This window comes from Pollicipes pollicipes, unplaced genomic scaffold (genome assembly GCF_011947565.3).
Source record: "Pollicipes pollicipes isolate AB1234 unplaced genomic scaffold, Ppol_2.1 Scaffold_4002;HRSCAF=4701_pilon_pilon_pilon, whole genome shotgun sequence".
Lineage (NCBI taxonomy): Eukaryota > Metazoa > Arthropoda > Thecostraca > Pollicipedomorpha > Pollicipedidae > Pollicipes > Pollicipes pollicipes.
This window is the reverse complement of record NW_023596420.1, coordinates 42,320,898-42,343,596: the sequence shown is the minus strand read 5'-3', so window position 1 is coordinate 42,343,596 and position 22,699 is coordinate 42,320,898. Positions and strand designations below refer to the sequence as shown.

At 55.7% G+C, this 22,699-nt stretch overlaps 1 protein-coding gene across 1 annotated transcript in view; it reads left to right on the top strand.

The window, feature by feature from the left end:
* The window catches only part of LOC119094053 (steroid hormone receptor ERR1), a gene marked incomplete at its 5' end in the record, with an annotated part of 45,026 nt that extends 23,648 nt beyond the window's left edge, over nt 1–21,378 (top strand). Inside the window, 2 exon segments of the mRNA XM_037217119.1 lie at nt 18,378–18,550; nt 21,212–21,378. Of these exon segments, the coding sequence (XP_037073014.1) occupies nt 18,378–18,550; nt 21,212–21,377 (339 nt within the window).
* Between the last annotated feature and the right edge of the window lie 1,321 nt (nt 21,379–22,699).

Below are 22,699 nucleotides of genomic sequence, written 5' to 3'. Positions count from 1 at the left end.
GCGTGCGATGCACGCAGCTGCTCGTGACTCAGACGCGGTCCCGTGTTGGTGAATGCCGTCAGGTTTTGAACTCGGCAGCCAGTTGTGATGGTGCCGATGAAATTGAGTACTAGCCGCGACATTATTCACAGGCGCCACCGCGGGACGATGGTCCGTTGCGTCGTGGGCTGGGGCAGTGAATCATAGGCGCGTGGTCGATACCCATACTGGAAGTTTCGTCGACATTACATCAAGGCTTGTCTGGGTGCCGGCGAGGGCGTTTCAGACCTCAGGTGCCATTCATGATCCGGCTTTGGTCGGTTTACCAGCTTTAGACAAGGGCAGAAGGAAATAGGTCTGATCTCGGCCGTTTCAGCGCGCCCGTCGCCTCGCGTCCAGCATACCGATCTGTACGTCGCTGATGGTCGTGCTGAGAGACTCGTGGCGCCGCAGTGGGGCCCCGTTCATTCTGGTGCACAATCACCAGCATGTTGGTATCGCTATACACCAATGGACGCACCAAAACACAGGAGGTTATTTGGCACGCGTAGCGTTTTTCAATGGAATGTGCTCGCGGAGAGGTCGCAGGATTGCCTGTCGCGTCGCAGATCTCCCATTTGAGTGAACGTGTTTGGAGATTTGTGGTTCAGAACACGTCGTGTAAACAAGATAATACGTTTAGCAGACGTTATAATCCTGTAGTTTATGATCCCCCTCCCCCGCCCCGCCCTCGCCACGATGCTCTATCGCCCTGAAGGGCACTATGCTTTATGTAGTGCAAATACGGCGTGCAGGCGCGGTCACTCACAGGAATGCTGTTGCTCGGTGTATTTGTCAACAACAGATAATTTATAGCTAAACGGAGTGTCTTGGTGTTGTGGTTTGCTGTGAAGTGAAATTGTGAACGACAGTGCATGTCCCGAGCTGCAGCACCACGCTGTGCGTCATCTGACAGGCACGGACAGACGGCGTCTGGGCGGGGCGGGCCTGCCCTGTGCTGACCGGGCCGGCAATGCCCGTTACCCCCCACGCCCGGTTACCTGGAGGGCCGCTCGAGTGCTGTAATCTCAGCTCACCGACTATAGGAACATGTCGCCTGGTCTACATATTGACTTATTCATTAATTTACGCCATTGGATGTGGCCCCGACATCTGAATTTGGGGACTGTTCGAACCCGCGGTCAGTTTGAGCAAGACGTAGAAGAAACAAATAAGTGGAAAGCAGCAGTGTCAGCAGCAGGGTTTCAGTTTCCTATTTAGTTAATGGGGCTTCAGCCCCTCCCCCTAACTTTGGAAAGAAAGTGCGCAAAAGCCGGGTCCGCTACCATATTTAAGAGGCAGGTTGGATTATTTGTCACTTCCCCCCCCCCCCCCATCCCCCTCCCGATCATTTCCGGAAACTACGTGCCTGAGCAGTAGCAGAAAGGAAAGATGCATCATAAAAGCGCACTGCGCAGGCAAGTCCGTAGGTAGCGATAGACAGAAATAGCAAAATATACCACAACAGGCGTTGGATCAGTGATGATTGAGCTGACGTCTAGAAGTCGCCTTTAACGCTGACTGAGTGCATCGATCGGTGTGAGTAAGACAAGTGTTGTACTGCACAGCCGTCCGGGAAGCGAATCATCGCTTTCGTCGTCCCGGAACCGCGAACATGCTAGATGTTCAGCATTCCATTCCATTGTTCAGCATTCCATTGCGGCACGTGCCCCATGGCTGCTGACGTCTTTTACGGTTTGTGTTAAACGCACCTGCGAGGGATCCGGGCGCAGCGGCCTTATACGTTGCTATTGAAAGGAGCATGCCACCTTTTGTATTTTTCGCTTATTGCAAGATGAGTCGCCTCCGTTCCGATGGTCATAGCCAGTTTTCTGGTAATCATCCTGAACAGCCCTGAATTTCTATTTGAAATAGCTGATAGGAATGTTTTTCATTTGCTTTGCTTTTCCATCGTGTTTTGTATTGCTTGAAATGCACCTATTCGTCGAGATGCTTGTCTTACGTGCTATGAAAGTTCGAAACCTCCGACCTAGCGGAAAGGATGTGCAAACATGATGCGAATTCAACGAAGCGTTATACTGTGCTTTTGATTTCTCCCCCATCGCATTAAGCATCGTGGCTCTTTCCGAAGCGCACTTTGGTTTTGGAAATCAAGAGTATCACATAGCCTATAGTTACGCACGGACTTAAACTTCAATGAACACGCTTCTCGTAAAATGGCCTTTGGCGCCCGCCGTGCCAACACAGAAGCTCATTTGTACTCACGTCATTCATACCGGAGGAGGTGCCACTTTCAAGCCCGCAGGCCCTAAATGGGCGGGTTAAAACAGCTCAAAAGTGATACCACCATTCCGTAACAGCTCACAGCGGCCACTAGCATGCTGCCGTCGTCATGACGGCGGCGGTCGCGACAACTGAGTTAATCGAGGACTACGGCTACACTCTCGAGCTGTCAGGAAAGCAAGAAGCGTAGTGCTGTGGCAAAACATTGACAGAATAATTTGCACTAGAAAGTAATCAAAATGAATCCCCTCATATATTGATGGTGCAGCAGTGACACTACCCAGCGCTATTAAAAGGCGTAGCCGGTTCTGAGGCTTACTGGAACGGGTGTGTGTTTTACATGCTCCGGGGGTAGAACACTTTTACGAGGGTGTAGAGCGTTGTGCAGCGTAACTAGTATAGGAGTGAAGCATATGGTTATGTTGTTGTTTTTTCGAGGACGGCATAATCAGCAAACGTCAAAGTTTTGAAACTCGGGAGTAAGGTTTTTCATGGAGCCATTACCGTACGCTGCGGTCTGTATTGCCATTGAACAATACGGCATGGCATTCTTGCCATAAAATGTAGATGCGGTCGTGAAGTCTATTCTGTCGTCGCACGCCGTAACAACCGTGACTAAATTATCACCACCATCGTTTGCTGAATGCTGGTTGTCGGGCCAGCGCGCTCCGACAGGGCCCCAAGCTCTCGCCTGACGCGGCGGGCGGGCTTGTGACGCCGGTTCAGGGGGCAGGTGGTCCACCAGGCCACGCTGGCAGCGCGCTGCTGGCTGTGGCGAGTTCTGGGGAAGCGGAGGACGGCTGTCAAACCCCGCAGTCCAGGCGAGTGGGATCCAGCGATAATGAACGTCGCTTCATGTTAAATAGAGCATTATTATTCAGGTAAATGAAGCGCGTCGTTAGAAAGGTCGATGTCACGCTATACCGCGACAGAGGTACGTCCACGTTATAGTAAGACGTCAATGAAACTCCCGTATCTGATCCCTTTCACCGCGAGCCGGGGAGGCTGCCCTCTCTCCGCGCGCCCCACTGTCGCGCGGAGTGGGGCGCGCTGTCGTCTGTGTCGTCCACTGTCCCGTGTTGAGCAACGGCCCGTGGTGGGATCCTCGTCCGTCAGCACCTCACGACCCAGAATGTGGGGCGGCGCCGGACACCGTCCCGGCGGTCCCGCGGCTCGTGTCCGCCCGGTCGGGTCGGGACCCGTCAGCTACGCGGCCGCACTGTAGAGCGTGGCACGCACCGGCTGATTCCGCTGGCGGCGGGGACGGGATGTGGCGGCGACGTTCTGAAGAGAAGTGCGGTGGTGCACGTCCCGCTGGCGGCCATGGGCACGGCTGAAACTTTGACAAGGGAAGCCAGGTTTGCGTAATGCGTCGCGTGAACTCTACCTCTTGGTACGCTGAAGGTCAATTTTTGCAAGTGTAGCATCCCCAAACTCCTAATCTCTCCCAGCCCCAACTCCGACCCCCCAAAACAGGAGATCGAGGCCTATCCTGCTTGTTTCCAGTTCTCTCAGTTTTTTGTTTTGTTTTTTTTCCTTTTGTCTGGTTTGAGCGTGAGATAAAGGGAACGGATTTCGTCACGAGCTCTTGCTATTGGGGCTGGTGTGGCTGCTGCGTCACTGGCGCGGCGTGTGGCTCGCTGTGTGGTCAACAACTCCATCGGATATCAAAAGCAAACCCCGAGATGGTGATCGATGGCGCTGGTATGGCTTCCACGGTGGCGTCTAGGGACGCAACCTTTTCCAATGTGTCAGCCCGCAGCCCAGCCCGCCCCGCTCAGCTAGTGATGCAGCCCGCAAAAGCCCGCTCTGCTGCAATGCTGACTCGCCATTAGCCTGCAAGTATGAAGTTATTGCAAAATGCGGTTTATCATTTCGCCTTAATTCTACACATGTACCTTACAGTGTGCATGAAATGGCTGTCAGCGTCACACGATTCGTAGCATTGTTTGTCCTAACACCAGTTACGTTGCTCAGAGAGCAGCAAGGAGAGTACCTGCGTCAGTGAAATTTGTGGTGCGCCAACGAAGATGTTAAATGCTGTAAGGGCAGTTTTCAACTTCAAATGAGAACGAATGCGGTGGAAATAAAATTTCCCTTTCATCAAACTGAACCGAAGATTTCACCATTCTGTCCCGTCTCAAAAGGCCGCAGGCCATTTCTTCTGCAACTGCAAGCATCAACTGATAACTTTGCACTGATAGAGTTATAATACTGGATGTTTCAAGTCATTGGAAGTCCCTCTGTCCATTTCACCGTACATACGCTCAAACATCTTGGAACTGCGCTACAATGGGCACGATAGCCTTGGTCACAACTGATCATTGCGCTGAAAAATTTTAAGAAGGTTTTTGATGCTCCAGTGTAGTTTTAGTGTAAACTTAATCTGACAAGAAAAAGATTGTTTGCATGCAATTCCACCAGGGTGCAACAGGTAAACAACATGTATCTAGCTAAGAATAAGTTTGTTATATTAAATGAGACCCTTTGTAGACATTTCTTCAGTCCATGCCTTTAGGTCATCCAAATTCTGAAAAATACTCGGCCTGTCGATTAACAATACGCATCGGTCGATGGCGTTGGATGCCGGCTGCCCAATTATTGTTTACATCGGTGGTGTGTGGATGTGGGCGGGTTTTGAGAGTCATTTTATTAAGAATCATTCATCTTGCATCATGTTAAGGTGTGTGAGGCTTGTAAAGTCTGTGAGTACTACAGGTTAGCTCTGTAAGAACTGTAAGCTATGAACACGGACGGTACAAGGGTATGCGAGTTTGTTTGTCGCGTTTACGTCAGAGATGCCATCAAATGTTTTTTTTTAAGTTTTGAAAAGTTTGGATAGGAGGGGATCTGATATCACGCCTGTCTATGAGAACATGATGTTGTATGTTGCCAGTTAACCGCAATTGTAATGAAGTTGCGTCTCCAAAAGCGCTTTAAATCTACGAAATATTTCTGACCGAAAAGGGCTGTTGAAAGCTGTGTCGTTGGAAAATAAATGCTGATTTTAGAAAAAGGTTTAAAAATTTGTGCACCGTATTCCTGTGTGAAAGCGGCTTATCTCACAATACGCATTGAAGAACCAGGGATAGCCTCTTATTTGGTGTTTGCTGGCCTTATGCGAATGCATTATGTGGCAACAGCACATAAAAACCACATGGTAGCCTTGAAATGATCCACATTTCTCTCTTACCACTATCTTTGTTCACCCCACAGCCAACACCGCACCATTTGTGTGATACTGAAAGTGGGGGTAGTAAAGAAAGTACACTTTTGAAAGCAAGGGTAGCAATAATATTTTGTTCACGAATATTTTCTCCTCCAGTGACAACATTGGCGTCAAGCATGTCACAAAGTATGTGACATACCGTTGCATGCTGCAGAAAAACTCCTTTTGACAACAAGCCAAAATTATAAAACTAATATCGAGCAACTCCTTACAGACCACGCAGTCCGCAGACTGCAACTTCTGATCTGTATTGAATGCTTCATTGACGTCATATGTTGAGATGCCTTTTTCACACAGAACTGCATACGGGGATAAATTTTAGAACAAAAGGACAAGTCAGACAGCACGAAAGCCTTAATGAAAAACACATTGAAGAATAGTGGCAATCGCAGTAAGGGAGAACCGTGTGGCGGAAGTGCTCGGTGGTTGTGATCGCGAATTACATGTTCTTCAGACATAGGTAGACAAGCTGTATGCCGCCACTTTTCCCATCGTGACAACTGATACGCAGTTGATACACCAGTGACTGCTGCCTGTATTGACAAGTGAGTGAATTGGGGCCGGTAGTGTGGCGGTTAACGCGTATGCGTTAGCCACTGCGCGTCTGGGAAACCAGAGGTACGGGGTTCGATTCCTCGCGGTGCCTGCCCTTCCTGCCATGTTGAGAGGCAGGCGACGCCATGTAGCCTCAGCAGCCGGGTGCGTCGTAAAGCCCCAACAACAGCATGTGGGTGAGGCTGAAAGGCACACAGTTTCCCACTTATTTCATTGATTATGGATACTGATGGTAATTTGTGAGGTATGGTCATTGTATAAACCAAGGAAGATTGAGTGCATCATACCCCCCCAATACCCCCCCCCCCAAAGCGATCGACATTTAAATGCATTGTTTAGCTGTATTTACATTAATGACCCACCTAGCTGCTGCTCAATGAAATGAGGCCGTAGTTTTTTATATTTGGGCTGTTTTGCTTAATTTTAAGTTAGATGTTTGCTTAAAGCTGTTCAGTTTGTGCACCGGGTTTACCGGTGTGTCATATCTACCATAGGTTATCTATCAGTGGTGCTCTTGCTGTGAAAAATAAAAGTACGTTTGCTCCATGGTTATTTTGTGTGATTGTATCCTGTTTTTGATGGTTTTAAAACTTAAAGAATACCAAAAATGCATGATTTTGCTCGTTGAATGATTGACCTTTGAAAGCCTGACAAGTCCCAGTCCAGCCGGCCCAATAACCCAGCCAAAAGTCCGCGGGTTCTTGTGAGTCTGAAATTGGTGGGTTGGCTGGTAGAAAAGTTGTGTCTCTAGTCGCGTCCATCGACGTCTCAATGTCATGTTTAGCAGCATTAATTGGATACAATCGCTTCGTTTTCACAGTTGTACATGGTCCCACTAGAAGCAACCTTCGTTGTTAAAATAGCTAAAGCTATTACTTCAGCGGCGAAAAATAAACAAAGCATTTAGTTTGGTTCCGTCTATTTTATCCACTCGTGGAAAATTTCCAGAAATCCGGTCTTGTTTTGCAAGACGGTGGCCGGTTTTGAAGCCTGTTGTAGGCCTCCGCGCCCACCTGCCGTCGTAGGATATGTCCACAGCCACGTGTCGACGTCTTTACAGATGATGATGCGTTTTCAAAGCCGAACAATGGACTCTAATGAACGAATCAGGGACGAGTGGAACAGTGGGCTCATGCCAGGGGACAAGCGCCTTGTCTGGGCGGACAGGTGTAGCGTTGGTGCGGCCGTTGGCCGGACAGGTCCCGCAGCAGTGGGTTCATGCCAGGGGACAGGCGCCTTGTCTGGGCGGACCGGTGTAGCGTTGGTACGGCCGCTGGCCGGACAGGTCCCGCCCGACACGGGCTCTGGTGTCGGCACACACGTGACGTGACATGTGACGGAGCCCTCCCAAGTCTGGCCCGACGGTAGCGTGGCGAGCGACGTTAGCCGGTGCACTGTGGCTGCACGCGCGGTGGGTGCAGCTGGGCTCACTGGTGGGCTCGCGGCGCTCGTGGCCGTCGAGGTGTGCACGCTGAGGTCGGAGCCGCCTGTGGAAGTATTTCCAATGTATGTCTATAAAGTATTTTGTTGAGCGGCACTGTCGGCGTGTTCTCGTACCCTAGCGCTCCAATCACCGCAGCGGTGCTGCACCGCGCTGGCGAGCCGCGCCCTCCCGAACGGGTCCAACGCTCCTGATCAGAAGGCGGGCGTGGTTGTGACGCTAAGTCATCTGATAGGTCTAGTTTTGGAAGCAGGGGTTTCGTTAATTCATCAAGCCATCATTTCCTGATTGAAGGATCGTTTTGCGGGAGGGGGATTGAAAATCCTCACGGCATTTGTCGTCGGGCAGCCTGCCGCAGAACCTCGAACGTGTGCTGTTTTGAATAAGTGTTCTGTTTCGAACGTGCAGTGTTTGAACGTTTACGGTTTAGAATGTCAACATTAGTCACCGCGATTCGTTAGCGGTCAACGGAGCCGATGCAAGGACTCCGTAGGAGTTGACCTTGTTCGGCGAAACGCCCAACCACCATTTCTAGGCCTGGAAACATGTCTTGAATCCTTGGCATCTTGCCGATCAGGGCAATACGCAAAGAGCCTGTATTTACGTGTATTGGCGCATCGAGCGGGGGCGACAAGTTTTGTTTGCCATCTGTTAACAGTAGTACAACCACTAGAATAATATATATATATATATATATATATATATATATATATATATATATATATATATATATAGCATATCTCAATGCAAGAGTCATGGCGCGTGCAGGTTCAGACGGGACAACTCGTTCAACAGGCTGCGCACAGCACATTAACAATACTCATATCGGCTGTTTTACGTCCGTTTCACACATTATTGCACCATATCGAGACGCACGCGGTCCCGCATTGCACGCACGATCGGGGCCAGAGCGGCGCGTTTTTTGTTCGCCACCTCTCGGCGACCCGAGCGGGGTCGGCGCGGTCACTGCGGCCGCACCGTCGCTGTTCGCACCGCGGCTGCCGACGCGAGCCTCGCCGCCGGCCGCGGGCGCCCCCGCCCCCGACGCCGCGCTGGCTCGGCCGTCCGACGCGTCGGCTGGCCCGCCCCGCGACCGCCGCGTCACCGTCGCTCCTCGGTGGCCACGGCGTCGCCGTACGCGGTGGCCGCGACGACGCCCGGCCGCGCCACGTAGGAGCGGGTGACATAGGCCGGTACCAGGCGGCCGCCGCCGCGCACCACCGCCCACACCGGCTCGCGCACGCGCTCCAGGCGCACGCTCTCGCCGGTGTCCGTGTTGGTGGCGGTGCGCGTGCTCTGGTGCGCCTTGTGCGTCTCCACCGTGCGGTAGCCCTCGTTCTTCTCGCGGTAGAAAGTCTTGCGGATGCCGAAGGCGGGCACGGGGTGGGGGAACCGGAACACGGGCAGGTAGTATGGTGACGGCGTGACGACGGGCGGCGAGGTGTCGACGGGGGCGGAGCTGTCGTCTCCGGAGCCGTCCTCTTCGGTATTTGATGCGGGGGGCGATGCTGAAGAGCTGGCCTCTTCAGAAACGATCTCCTCGACGTCAGGAGTGACGGACCCAGAGGCCTCCGACGATATGTTTATATCTCCGTTAGCGTCGGCGTCTTCCGAGGCATTCTCGCCACTCGAAGACGATACCGACGAGGTGTCATCTGAAACACTGACTTCGGAGGTCACGGGTCCAGAGTCATCAACGGATCCGGAGGCCTCCGACGATATGTTTATATCTCCAATAGCGTCAGCGTCTTCCGAGGCATTCTCGCCACTTGACGACGATACCGACGAGGTGTCATCTGAAACACTGACTTCGGAGGTCACGGATCCAGAGTCATCAACGGATCCGGAGGCCTCCGACGATATGTTTATATCTCCAATAGCGTCAGCGTCTTCCGAGGCATTCTCGCCACTCGAAGACGATACCGACGAGGTGTCATCTGAAACACTGACTTCGGAGGTCACGGATCCAGAGTCATCAACGGATCCAGAGGCCTCCGACGATATGTTTATATCTCCAATAGCGTCAGCGTCTTCCGAGGCATTCTCGCCACTTGACGACGATACCGACGAGGTGTCATCTGAAACACTGACTTCGGAGGTCACGGATCCAGAGTCATCAACGGATCCGGAGGCCTCCGACGATATGTTTATATCTCCAATAGCGTCAGCGTCTTCCGAGGCATTCTCGCCACTCGAAGACGATACCGACGAGGTGTCATCTGAAACACTGACTTCGTAGGTCACGGATCCAGAGTCATCAACGGATCCGGAGGCCTCCGACGATATGTTTATATCTCCAATAGCGTCAGCGTCTTCCGAGGCATTCTCGCCACTCGAAGACGATACCGACGAGGTGTCATCTGAAACACTGACTTCGTAGGTCACGGATCCATAGTCATCAACGGATCCGGAGGCCTCTGACGATATGTTTATATCTCCATTAGCGTCAGCGTCTTCCGAGGCACTCTCGCCACTCGAAGACGATACCGACGAGGTATCATCTGAAACACTGACTTCGGAGGTCACGGATCCAGAGCCATCAACGGATCCGGAGGCCTCTGACGAAATGTTTATATCTGCAATGACATCAGTGTCCCCCGTTGCATCATCGCTGCTTGATGTAGAAGACGATGACGACGAAGAGCTGGTCGCCTCAGAACCGCTGCCGTCGTCATCGAAGGTCACAAATACCATGTCCTCCATATTTTGGCTGTCGTCGGCGGCCTCCTCCACTGCGGGTGCAGCCGGCTGCTGCTGGCCGGCGAGGTTGTCCGTGTTCTCCTGATAGACGTCGAAGCCACGCGGGATCGGGCGCATCCTTTCGCCGTACTGGGGCGCCGCACGCCCGTCGTGGTAGACCTGGTCGCTCGCGCCGACCGCCTCGCCTCCCTCGGGCTCTCCCCCGTCGCCGCCCGCTTCGTCGTTCGCGACGCCGTCCTGTCCGTGTACAGCAGCCGCGGCAGAGCCGTCGTCCGAGGTGTCGTCATGGCCGCCGTCAGTACCGCTGGTGGAGTCCCCGTCAGAGCTGATGTCGGAGCCCTGGTCGGGGCCGCCGTAGGAGCCCTCGTCAGAGCTGATGTCAGAGCCCTGGTCGGATGCGGGCGCCTCGCTCCCGTTGTCGGCGGCCTCAGCGCCGGCGTCTTGCAGCGCGGCGTCATCTCCGACCACGTCACCCTCGTGGCCGCCGCTGTCGCCGGCGTCGGCGTGCTCCTCGTCCCGGAACGTGCTGATGTACTGGGGGCTGAACTGGGGGTCGGCGATGGCGCGCCACACGCCGTGCGGCCCGCCGGCGGTGGCGTGCAGGTCCGGCCAGCGCGGCGCCGGCGCCGGCGTCGGCGTGTACTGCGGCACGGGCAGGTAGTAGACCGACGGCGGATTGAGAAGGCGGCGCGGCCGGCGGATGGTGGACGGGCGCGCGGCGGCCAGCGCCGCCAGCAGCAGCAGCAGCGCGATGGAGATCTGCCGGCACGAGGCGGCTCAGTCGCAGCACCGGTAGTGGGGCAGTTGGTCGGTGTTACGGATAGAGTGCAAGTGTCGGCTGGTTTCTCGCCGATTCAAATGCGCCTATGAGAAAGTGGAGCATCAGACCATCATTGTGCCAGCTTTGACGCAAGCTGAATCGGCGGAACCGGCGATAAACTTAGTGCAACGGTTTTTCCGTCCCCATTTGGTCCGTTCAAGTGGTGTTGGAGGGCCAGCTGTGCCGTGCTCAGTTAAATAGCACATCAGACTTCATTTCATTCATTCGCCTTAATTCCAGCCCGACCTGTAAATAGTGACTGCGGGGCAGTAATACGCAGTACAGAATGGCTCCATTCAGCGGCTTGATAGTCCCTACCAGGCCTCGGTGGTTGATGATGTAGAGTGTGATAACTGGGTATGAATTGGACAGCTGCTGCCAGTTGCTGGGCAAGAGTGCACGTGGCTGTCGGCATGGTTCTCGTATTCATAGTGTTGGAATGAATATCCCTCAAGATAAGCCATGGTAAAACGCAAAAAGCGCAGTGTTGGGAACAGTGATGAGTGGTTTGCTGAAATTCCAGGAAAAGACCCGTCACCTATTCACATATTTCCATGCCACCTCAGCGTAAGTTTGACTGAACGAGGCCGGTAGGAAAGCTTGACCTGTAGGATTGGGCATTTTAATCCCCTCCCCCTCCCCTCCCCCAGAAAGTCAGGGTGGTGGGAGGCTCATGGTACAAGGCCAACACTTCTTGCATGCAGTGTTTCGGGCTCGTTTTTGCTGCTCTACATCGCTCACGAAGTGTGGAATTTTACCGGATAACAACAATACTTCCCGCGCCAAACGGCGGTTTGGTTGTCATGCCGGTGCTCGCATTATGAGAGTTTGCGTGCACGTGGCATGCAACATGCAAATCTCCGCCGCGGGAAGCTGCGATTTTATGCCGGGTCAGCGTAATAGTTTGGTTCAGATGCTCAGATGTTGCCTGCAGCTGATGTCCCATGTCGTGTTCGAGGCGGCGTGTCAGCAATTGGAACATGCCGTGGATCGGCTGCCGGCGCCGACGGACGGTCAGCCGGACGCACGCGCACCACACGCCAGCCATCGTCTCATGCTCATGCCGTCCAGTTCACCGGTGCAAAGCGTGAGACTAGTTTAGAGGATTGGGAGCGAGTCGAAGCGAGATTTCCCGCAAAGACTATTTTGCGGCTCGCTTGTTGTTGACGGTTTTTGCTGTGATTTTGGGTCAAATTTGGAGAGGCCTGAAGGTGCCCGAGATGTAAAGGGAGAGGAAGGAGGGGCAGCTCCCGTCCACAGATGGAAAGTTGTTTCCGTGGCCCGGTTATCGACCAATGATATATATATATATATATATATATATATATATATATATATATATCTATATATATCTATATATATATATATATATATATATATATATATATCACTTTATTGCAAATGCGTGCACGTGCGCCGTTGATCAGTCAGATGAGATCGTGACCCTGAGTGTTGACGACCCAGCAGCGTTGCACGGTCGGCGCACGCTGACCGGGAGGGGTGAGGGAGGGGGGGGGGGGGGGGGGGGTCGCTCGGCACGGACGCCGCCTACCTTCATGACGCCGGTTCAGGACGGTGCGGTGCTCGTCGGTCGCGCCGCTCGGAAGTCCTCGGCCGCGGCGCGCGTCGGCTTATATGGGGTACGGCAGGCGGCCGGCCCGTCCCGCCGACGCCCAGGGGTCAGGAGACGGGTCCTGGTCAGTCGGTGTTCCTTGCGACACGCGCGGACCGGGGCGGGGCCGGCGGGGCGCGTCAGGGGGCGCCAGGGCATCCGCAGTGGCTCCGGCGCGGGTGCAGGGGGGGGGGGGGGGGGACGGGACAGACGCGGTCGGCGCTGGGCCGGGACGGGACGCGTCAGGGGACGCCCAGGGCATCCGCAGTGGCTCCGGCGCGGGTGCAGGGGGGGGGGAGGGCGGGGGGCGGGACAGACGCGAGCTGCGCTGGGCCGGGCCGGGACGCGCCGAGGCGCAGACAGTGTCCTGATCACATGCGATAAGATGCTGGGTCAGGGCTCTGTACTGGCTGGAGACGAGCCTTCTTACCAGTTGAGAGTTCCTGTGCTGGCAGCTATCGACCTTCACAAAAGCAGGAGGCACCGGCTCAGCGACGTTATCAAGTAAACACGGCAATTGTGTCGGTACTCGATGTTTCAGGCTGTGTTTTTAATCACTAGCGAATTGGGTCGAGAACAAAGGATTAAAAACGAAGCCTTGTGGCGTCAGAAAATGCTCGATATCCGCGTTGAAACTAGCGCTGAAAATATTTAAACATGGTGAATCATCCTAGCTCTTACGTCATAGCATGCGATACCCGATTCTCCGCTAATTGCTGTACGAAACCCAGGAGGGTAAGCCGAAAGGTTACGATCAACTTCGCGTGAACGTCAGGAACCTGTTACTTGTTTATTTATAATATATAGTTATATTATATGATATGTTAATTCGTAACCATAACCACAGCTTGAAACGTGAAGCCTTGATAATGCAATCAATGTTGCTTGATACGCCATTGAAGCAACATCACATGGAACAGTGAAGGCCATTAACTGTCAACATAAGAATACGAATTCATAATGCCGAAAACTAGCAGCTCCAGGTCTTTGCTTATATCGAGCCGCAGTATCATTGGCTGACACGGAATAATTTTGTCGCCTGTTGTGACTTTCGCATGCGACCTAACGATGCATTTGTGTCTCGGTGTGAAAAAGGTGGTTTCGATGTCAACGGCGGGCAAGGTGAACCTTCGTGTGAGGTTATGGCAGAGCTTCCGCGCTGGGCTCTCTGAGTGAGCGCGGCGCCAGGTGTGTCACTCACTTCCGGCGAAGCGCGTTGGTGTCGGTCCTGACACGGGAACCGTCTGCGCTAGTGACCTGCACGCAGATCGTTGACGTGAGCGCCTCGTCTATTGGGATGAGACTTGGGCTGAGTCCTGCCCTGGCTCGCCCGAACATTGCCCCTTTTTCACCAGTGCAGCATAGTGGTCGGACAAAGTTCGGTGGCGGAAGGTATTTACGCCACAGTGCTGTCAGGGCTTTATCTAGATTGTGGGAAGCCGTGTGACGCCAGCAGCCAGTAGCCGGCGTGCCCAAAAACCCGTCACTGGCACTATATGCGTGACGTCAGCGTCGGTTTCAGCTGAGTGTGGCTCAGTGTTCGGACACTGGTGCTGACGCCTCAGTGTCCCCATGCGGGTGTAGTCGGGCCGCACGCGCCGGATCGGCGGCGCTGACACACCGGCAGTACCGCCACACAGCTGGCCGTGGTGCCGGCCTGCCACCGTGCCGAGCAGAGACGCACACGTGCGGTCACATGGTGCTGATCAGAGACGCGCATGTGCGGTCACGTGGTGCCGGGTAGACACGCACACGTGCGGTCACATGGTGCCAAGCAGACACGCACACGTGCGGTCACGTGATGCCGAGCAGAGACGCACACGTGCGGTCACATGGTGCCAAGCAGACACGCACACGTGCGGTCACATGGTGCCAAGCAGACACGCACACGTGCGGTCACATGGTGCCAAGCAGACACGCACACGTGCGGTCACGTGGTGCCGGGCAGACACGCACACGTGCGGTCACGTGAGGACGACAACCGGACAAAGTGAAAACCCGGAATGTTTACCGAATAGGTCAAAGGACAAATAGTTAAATGAGTAAAAGTCAAGCAGATTTTTAAGGTATTGTTTTGACTATCAAAGAGACAATAGTCAAACGGTAATAAGTCTCAAGAACAAAAAGTCAAAAGGGAGAAGTCAAATGGATAAAAGTCTAAAGTTTAAGGCCAAAGGTAATGTGGTAAAAGCCAAAACTGATTAAGACCACGTGATAATAAAGGAAATGGCTGCTTGTTGCCGTTAAGTTCCCCACTCGTCTGTAAAAAGGAAAGAGACGGGCCTAAGAAATACAAGTCAAATGAAAGAGGTTCCTGAGAGCCCTGAAGGAAATAAGCTGAGAACGTCGCAGCATCGTCCATTGGGCAGGCGTACTGTCAAGTCAAATCCGAGGCGCTCCGCTGTCTGCACAGCCGCTAGGCCAGTGCGTCCCAGTTACTCTCAGGCTGGGACTCCTTAACATGTCAGCCAGGCCCCTTGCAAGCCGTTTTGTTTTAGGTGTAGTTGGGAGCGGCGCAGCAGGAAGCCAGCGAGTGGGCGGTTACCCGCCCCCTTGGTTGAGGTAGTAGATCCTAAGTTGTGTTTGTAAGACCCTTGTTGCATCAAGTTGCCAATTTAATAGTCCGCTTTGGATCAGGAAGACTTTCTTTGTGTTAAGGAGCCTCTTTTGCTAGCTCGGGACGCTCCGTTTGTCCATTTGATGCCCTTCCCCCCCCCCCCCCTCTTGTCCCGGGGTGGGCTTCATCCCTCCTGAGCCCCCCCCCTCCCCCCGCCTGGGGGCGAGGTCCGTATCCCCCTTGTGATTTTTTGATAGCCTGGTATGTCATTGTTCATTTTAGTTTTATCCTTTTTGACGTTTTGCTTGTGACTTGTACATCTGACTCATTGCGTTTGGATTTTTGACTGTTAAACCTTTTGCAATGTGACTTTGTCTTTTCGACCTTTTGGATTTTTCACCTTGTATTTGATTTATATGCTGTTTGACTTTTCGCCACTTGACCTCTGTCGTTTGACTTTTTGTCGTGGGACCGTTGCCGAGAACGGAACTCGCCGCGCCCGTGACGCCCGCCGAAGCCAAACCGGATTGCTTATCATTTGAGCGTTTTGGAGCGGCAGTGGTTAGCATATTTGATTAGTGGGCGCGCGGTGTGGTAAACAAATACGACGGCGATGTTGTCCACGCGCCTCGTGCGATTTCTCTTGGCGGTGGATTTCATGGGTCGTTCCGGACTGGGTGTCGTAACCAAAACCAGTCATATTTCATTGGTCGCAGATGAAGGCCATAGTTTAAAGGTGCTTGTGTCGTACGTCGCTCGGGGAAGATAGGGCACTTTTTGTTGTTTGCCGTTCCCTCATGCGTTCAAAACTGGACTTTGGCTGTGTGTTGACGACCGGGCACCGGACCCATCAAACGCGCTCTTGGCCGCGGTTCATCCCGGTGCGCACCGTATAGCTACGGGGGCTTTTCGTGCATCAGCCATCAATAGTCTTCTGATGGAGGTCCGCAAGCCCCATTGCGTGATGATATAATGATGAGAACGTCACGGCAAAACGCGCAACGGAAATAGCATTGCGAGGGGAACTGGCGGGACCGCGCCACAGGTGCGAGCGAGCACGGTTTCCAGGTCACCCCCACGTGAAAAGCAGAGTTTTCTTGCAGGACACGAATCCTGTTCCAACAGCAACGGTCACGGTAATCAGCTTTGTCGTGTTGCCACTACAGTGGGGGAAAGGAAGCGGCTTCTTGCTGTTGACGTGCAGGTCGCACTTTATGACGCACACCGCTGCGTGTTGTTGACTGGCAACAGATCACGCTGCCGTCGATGTGGTGACCCGCCGGCGGTGCGTCGTTTGTTGCTGGGCTGCCGTCTCCCTCTGTACGGCGAGCGTGATTTTTCGGAGAGCGTGACCAAAATCTTACACGAGCTGACGTTTTAGAAGATGATTCCCACGCAGCTGAGGCTTGTCGGGGTTTCCAGTCCCTTTCTGTTGCGCGTTTTGCCGTGACGTTCTCATCATTATATCATCACGAGCTCCCAAGGCATTTCAAGGTGGCGATTTTTTGTTTGTTCGTTTTGCTTGTTGCTTTTTGTGTTTAGAACCCGTTTGATTTCGACCCTGTCTCAGTGGCACAGTAATTGGCGCTGCATGACACCCTGCAGTCATTGCGCCAGAAAGTCCAAGTCGGCAACAGGTGTGAGATCATATATATATATATATATATATATATATATATATATATATATATATATACATCGTCTCGTAGCCTCTTGGAGATAAATATTTATCGTAAAATGGGGCTAGCGGCGCTTAAGGAGGTGTGTCTGGTAGGCAGCGCGCTTAGGAGTTCTCGAAATAGCGGTTGTTTGGCCATCAGTTACTTAAAATAGATAGAGATGAAAATGAAGGTATTAAGAAATGCAGTGATAATTTAACGTAGAGTAATTATATGATATAGAAATAAATGTAAAGCTCGCAGTATCAGCTTCGCCGTGCGTGACACCCAACCCATGTGCCAGTCGCCATTGTCCTGCACGATTCCGGACCCCGTGTGATGTTCACGTATGTTCCCCGGGGTGCCCGACCCCGTGCTTCTTTCCAGCGGTACCCGGCCACTACCTTGCGTAACACCTGATACCCCACGCCTCTATCCAGCAGCACCCGGCACTGCCTCTGCGTGACACCTGACATCCCCGTCTCTGTCCGGGAGCACCCGACACTGCCCCGCTTGACACCTGACATCCCCGTCTCTGTCCGGGAGCACCCGACACTGCCTCTGCGTGACACCTGACATCCCCCGTCTCTGTCCAGGAGCACCCGACACTGTCTCTGCATGACACCTGACATCCCCGTCTCTGTCCGGGAGCACCCGACACTGCCCTGCATGACACCTGACATCCCGTCTCTGTCCAGGAGCACCCGACACTGCCTCTGCGTGACACCTGACATCCCCTGTCTCTGTCCAGGAGCACCCGACACTGCCCTCGCGTGACACCTGATATCCCCGTCTCTGTCCAGGAGCACCCGACACTGTCTCTGCATGACACCTGACATCCCCTGTCTCTGTCCGGGAGCACCCGACACTGCCTCTGCGTGACACCTGACATCCCCTGTCTCTGTCCGGGAGCACCCGACACTGTCTGAATGACACCTGACATCCCCTGTCTCTGTCCGGGAGCACCCGACACTGTCTCTGCATGACACCTGACAGCCCCTGTCTCTGTCCGGGAGCACCCGACACTGCCTCTGCGTGACACCTGACATCCCCTGTCTCTGTCCGGAGCACCCGACACTGCCTCTGCGTGACACCTGACATCCCCTGTCTCTGTCCGGGAGCACCCGACACTGTCTCTGCATGACACCTGACATCCCCGTCTCTGTCCAGGAGCACCCGACACTGCCTCTGCGTGACACCTGACATCCCCTGTCTCTGTCCGGGAGCACCCGACACTGTCTCTGCATGACACCTGGCATCCCCTGTCTCTGTCCGGGAGCACCCGACACTGCCTCTGCGTGACACCTGACATCCCCGTCTCTGTCCAGGAGCACCCGGCACTGCCTCTGCGTGACACCTGACATCCCCTGTCTCTGTCCGGGAGCACCCGACACTGTCTCTGCATGACGCCTGACATCCCCCGTCTCTGTCCAGGAGCACCCGGCACTGCCCTCGCGTAACACCTGATACCCCACGCCTCTATGCAGGAGCACTCGGCACTGCCCCTGCGTGACACCTGACACCCCCTGTCTCTGTCCGGCAGTACCTGCGCGTGGTGGAGCGGCTGCGGCCGCTGGCCATGACCGAGCAGGAGTACGTGCTGCTGCGCGCGCTGGTGCTGGTCAACTGCGACATCCACGTGGTGAACGCGCCGCTGGTGCGCAGCATGCGCGACACGCTGGTGCAGTCGCTGGCCGACTGCGTGGCCGCCATCAGGTGAGCCGGGCGGCAGCGGGCAGACCCGGACGTGCGCTGCTGGCGCGCGCCGACAGCGGGTCTCGGGGATTCTCGGGCGGGTCTCGGCGACGGGAGCGATCCTCGCCGATGAGCTGATGGGAACACATGGGGACCGGAGAGCGTGGCATAGTGCAGGCCACGCGGTACAAGATTGTATGCTGGTGCGACATAACGCTGAAGGGCCCGGCCGCAAGGAAGCAGCTGTGCTGTGCAGAAGCTTTTGCCTTGCTTCATCGTCCGCTTGTTGGCGGTTCTCGGAATGTGCTTCGCCCAGGCCAGTGTTGTGTCTGTCATACCACCGCCACTCGACATGCCTTCAGACGCCCGCGTTGTTTGCCGCTTGCGCGGGACCGAAGCTGGTGCGTCGTCTTCCAGTCGGGGCAGCCTGCGGCATGGGCCGACGAGCAGCCGCTGCGTCCTTGAGCTACACGTACAATGCCACCGTGCTGTCCGATACGGATGGCAGGACAGAGTGGTGTTCGGCCGGCCCAGTGTTCGACTGGATCGTCAGGCGGTTGATGCGCGCTGTGGCCCTCCGTTCCCTTCCCCTTTTGACCCGGCAGGTCGACCCAAATATCGTCAGTGCGCAGGGGAGCGGTCACTCGGAAGCCGCTGTTGTTCGTCGGAACGTTGGTGCTGGGATCGTTTATCGTGACGTTGAAGAGGCTTGGTCCGAGGGAGGATCCCCGGGGCATCTTTTCCGGTCGATGGACCATGTGTTTCAGCTGGTCGACATATGTTGACGGAGCAGAGGCCTGGTTGTTTGTGGCCGGAATTCAAGGCACGCGTGAAGTCATCACCAGTTGTTGACCCGAAGGGGAAGTGCGCGGTTAATGTCGCTTACATCCTTTTTGCGAGTGTGAGCCACTCTACGTTGTCCACGCCCCCTCCTTGTTCCTTCGTCGTCTCTCCTTTCCTATGGCATGCAATCGTATGTTTTGTGGGCATCCAGTGCTGGTTGTGTGCTTTTACCGGTCTACCGGACAACGCCTCCCCCCCCCCCCCCCTCTCCTCCCTGCTACGATGGACAGTCTGTGATACTCACTGGGCTTGTCACATATTTACGGACACCCCATATAGCACGCGGTCTGATCGCGCCTCGCGGGGTAGTGAAAGCGGCCGGGCGGTGGGCACACCAGCCTTTCACGCTGTGGCTCGATAGTTTTGCTGTCGTTCGTGATCAAGCTTTTCGGTTGAGTCGTCGTTCAAGTTTAGTCGTGATCATCCGTGATGTTTGGCGGCTTGCCTTGTCGGCCGCAGGCGCGTTGGTGCGCCTCCTAAGCCGCAAATACACTTCATGTCATATTGCGCGTCTGCGGACATTCGTGCATGCTTATTTGTCAGTCTGTCTTGGTGAGTACCTAAGAGGAAGCTGTGGCGGGACACTTCGCTTGCGGCGCCGTTTGTTCCTGTGTACTGATCGTCACGCTGACCAGACGTGTGCAAGCTGGGCGTGCCTGGGCTTTGTGTTGCTTGGGAGGCCCCGGGTTTAATTTTCATTCGTGGCATTTTTGCGAACCACGGCTCGCCGACCGGCCTGGAAGGGATCTAATCTTATGATTCAGCTATGATTGGGCGCCGCGCGCGCCTGATGATTGTGCTCATTGGCGTCGTTTGAGCACAATCATCAGGCACGCACGGCGTCATATCATATCACTGCGCTCAGGCACGCCACGTAGTTGGACCCTGGCTGGCTAACCGTGGCGTGATATAACGCGTACCTACCCTGAATCGTGACGTGACGTAACGTGACGTGCCCGCCCTGAATTGTGGCGTAACGTGACGTGCCCGTCCTGAATCGTGACGTGACGTGACGTGCCTGCCCTGAATTGCGGCGTAACGTGACGTACCCGCCTGGAATCGTGACGTGACGTACCTGCCCTGAATCGTGACGTGACGTGACGTGCCTGCCCTGAATTGTGACGTAACGTGACGTACCCGCCCTGAATCGTGACGTGACGTGACGTGCCTGCCCCGAATTGTGGCGTAATGTGACGTACCCGCCCTGAATCGTGACGTGACGTGACGTGCCTGCCCTGAATTGTGACGTAACGTGACGTACCCGCCCTGAATCGTGACGTGACGTACCCGCCCTGAATCGTGACGTGACGTACTTGCCCTGAATCGTGACGTGACGTGACTTGCCTGCCCCGAATTGTGACGTAATGTGACGTACCCGCCCTGAATCGTGACGTGACGTGACGTGCCTGCCCTGAATTGTGACGTAACGTGACGTACCCGCCCTGAATCGTGACGTGACGTACCCGCCCTGAATCGTGACGTGACGTACTTGCCCTGAATCGTGACGTGACGTGACGTGCCTGCCCTGAATTGTGACGTAACGTGACGTACCCGCCCTGAATCGTGACGTGACGTACCTACCCTGAATCGTGACGTGACGTGCCGTGCCTGCTCTGGATCGGGACGCGACCTGTCCGTGTAGTTGAAATAATGTCACGCCCCGGCCGTGTAGCGTTCCGCTGTGGTCCGTGTCCAGTCGGTGACCGTGACCGTGACCGTGATCGTGATCGTGACCGTGACCGTGACCGTGACCGTGACCGTGACCGTGCCGGCGACGGTGCCGGTGCCGGCGACGGTGACGGTGACGGTGACGGTGACGGTGCTGCCGTGTGCCGCCAGGCCGTCGGGCGGCGCAGCCAGCCACACCCAGCAGCTGCTGCTGTGCCTGCCGGTGCTGCGGCAGGTGGACCCGGCCGTCAAGCAGTTCTGGCTGAACACGCGTCGCGACGGCAAGATCCACATGGACAAACTGTTCATCGAGATGCTGCAGTCGCAGGCGCGATAGTCCGCGGCGCCGTCAGTGTGCGCCGCCGCCGCCGCCGCCGCCGCCGCCGCCGCCGCCGCCGCCGCCGCCGCCGGCGCCGCCGCCCCGCGGAGCTGGTCCTGCCGGCGGCGGCGGCCTGCCGATGATCCGGGCGCGACGGCCGGCTGTGATAAGCCTGCCGCCGACAGAAGGCGACTCCTTGGGCGGGTGACGCCGCAGGACCACACTGTGCCGCCGCGCGTCACCTCTGGCGGGGAGTGCCAGAGGACGTACAGAGTGCCGCGAGTGCCACCTCTGTGATGGGGAGTGCCGGAGCACGGTCACAGCCGAGCGCGCCGGCGACTGGCTTGTCCAGTAGCTCTTCCCTTTTCTAAGATCTTTTAGTAACAAAGTCTGACTTATGGATTGTTTGTAGCCGAATCGAATCTTGTTTTGTATATTCAATAGTCGTGTACATTTTACAGTGCTGTATTTTTTAGTTGTTCAGCAGCATATGTATGGGCATTGGTATTTAGTGCAGCGGGCGGGACCCATTGGTGTCACAGTGTTCTCTCACCCTTTCTTTCTCAGCTTGCGTATGTGCCCGCGTTCCCTCTCTGTCCTCAGTCTCTGCCCTCCCTCGTGTCTGTGATGTGCCTCTGTGTCGCTGTGCGTTTTCCCTGTGGCGCCCTCCAGCGCCACAGCCCTGCGAGCCCTGTCCTCACTCCGTCAAGACCACGCTGTAGGCATGCAGCAGTAGGCGTAGGGATTTCATACGGTGCGTGAGTGTGTCCGCGTGAGTGCGTGAAGCTCGCGTGCGGTCCGGTTCCTGAGAGTCCGTCGGCCCGCGCCCGCGCCCGCGCCGCCCGGTCGTGCGGGTGACCCGGCGCGACGGGGGCGGCCGCTGTCAGCGCCGACGCGGCCGCCGGTCGCTGGTCTGGCCATGATCTGAGCGGCCGGGGACGGCCCGGCGCCGGCCCCGGACCGCCGACGTCCGGCGAGTCGCACGGCCGGGCCGAGGCTCGCGCCCGCCGGCACCGCGACGACGGAGCACGGCGGTGCCGCCGCCGCCGCGGCGTACTGGGACCAACGGCGACCGGGCCGCGCCGAGCCGGGCCGTCGCCGGCGATGGCGGTGCCCGGCGGCTGGCGGCCGATCCCAGTGTACGTAGCAATAGCGACGCGTCGGCGAGGGTTCTCTGCAGTCTCCGGGCGCAGGCAATGCAACTCAGGTGATGCCCTGCGCCCGCCGCGCGGTGGCGCCGCCTGGCGGCCGCCACGCCGCGTGCCGCCCTCTGTACAGAGCGGCCGGAGCGGGCGCCGCCGCGCCCGGCCCCGGAGGCCCGCGCGCGCGGCGGCCGCGCC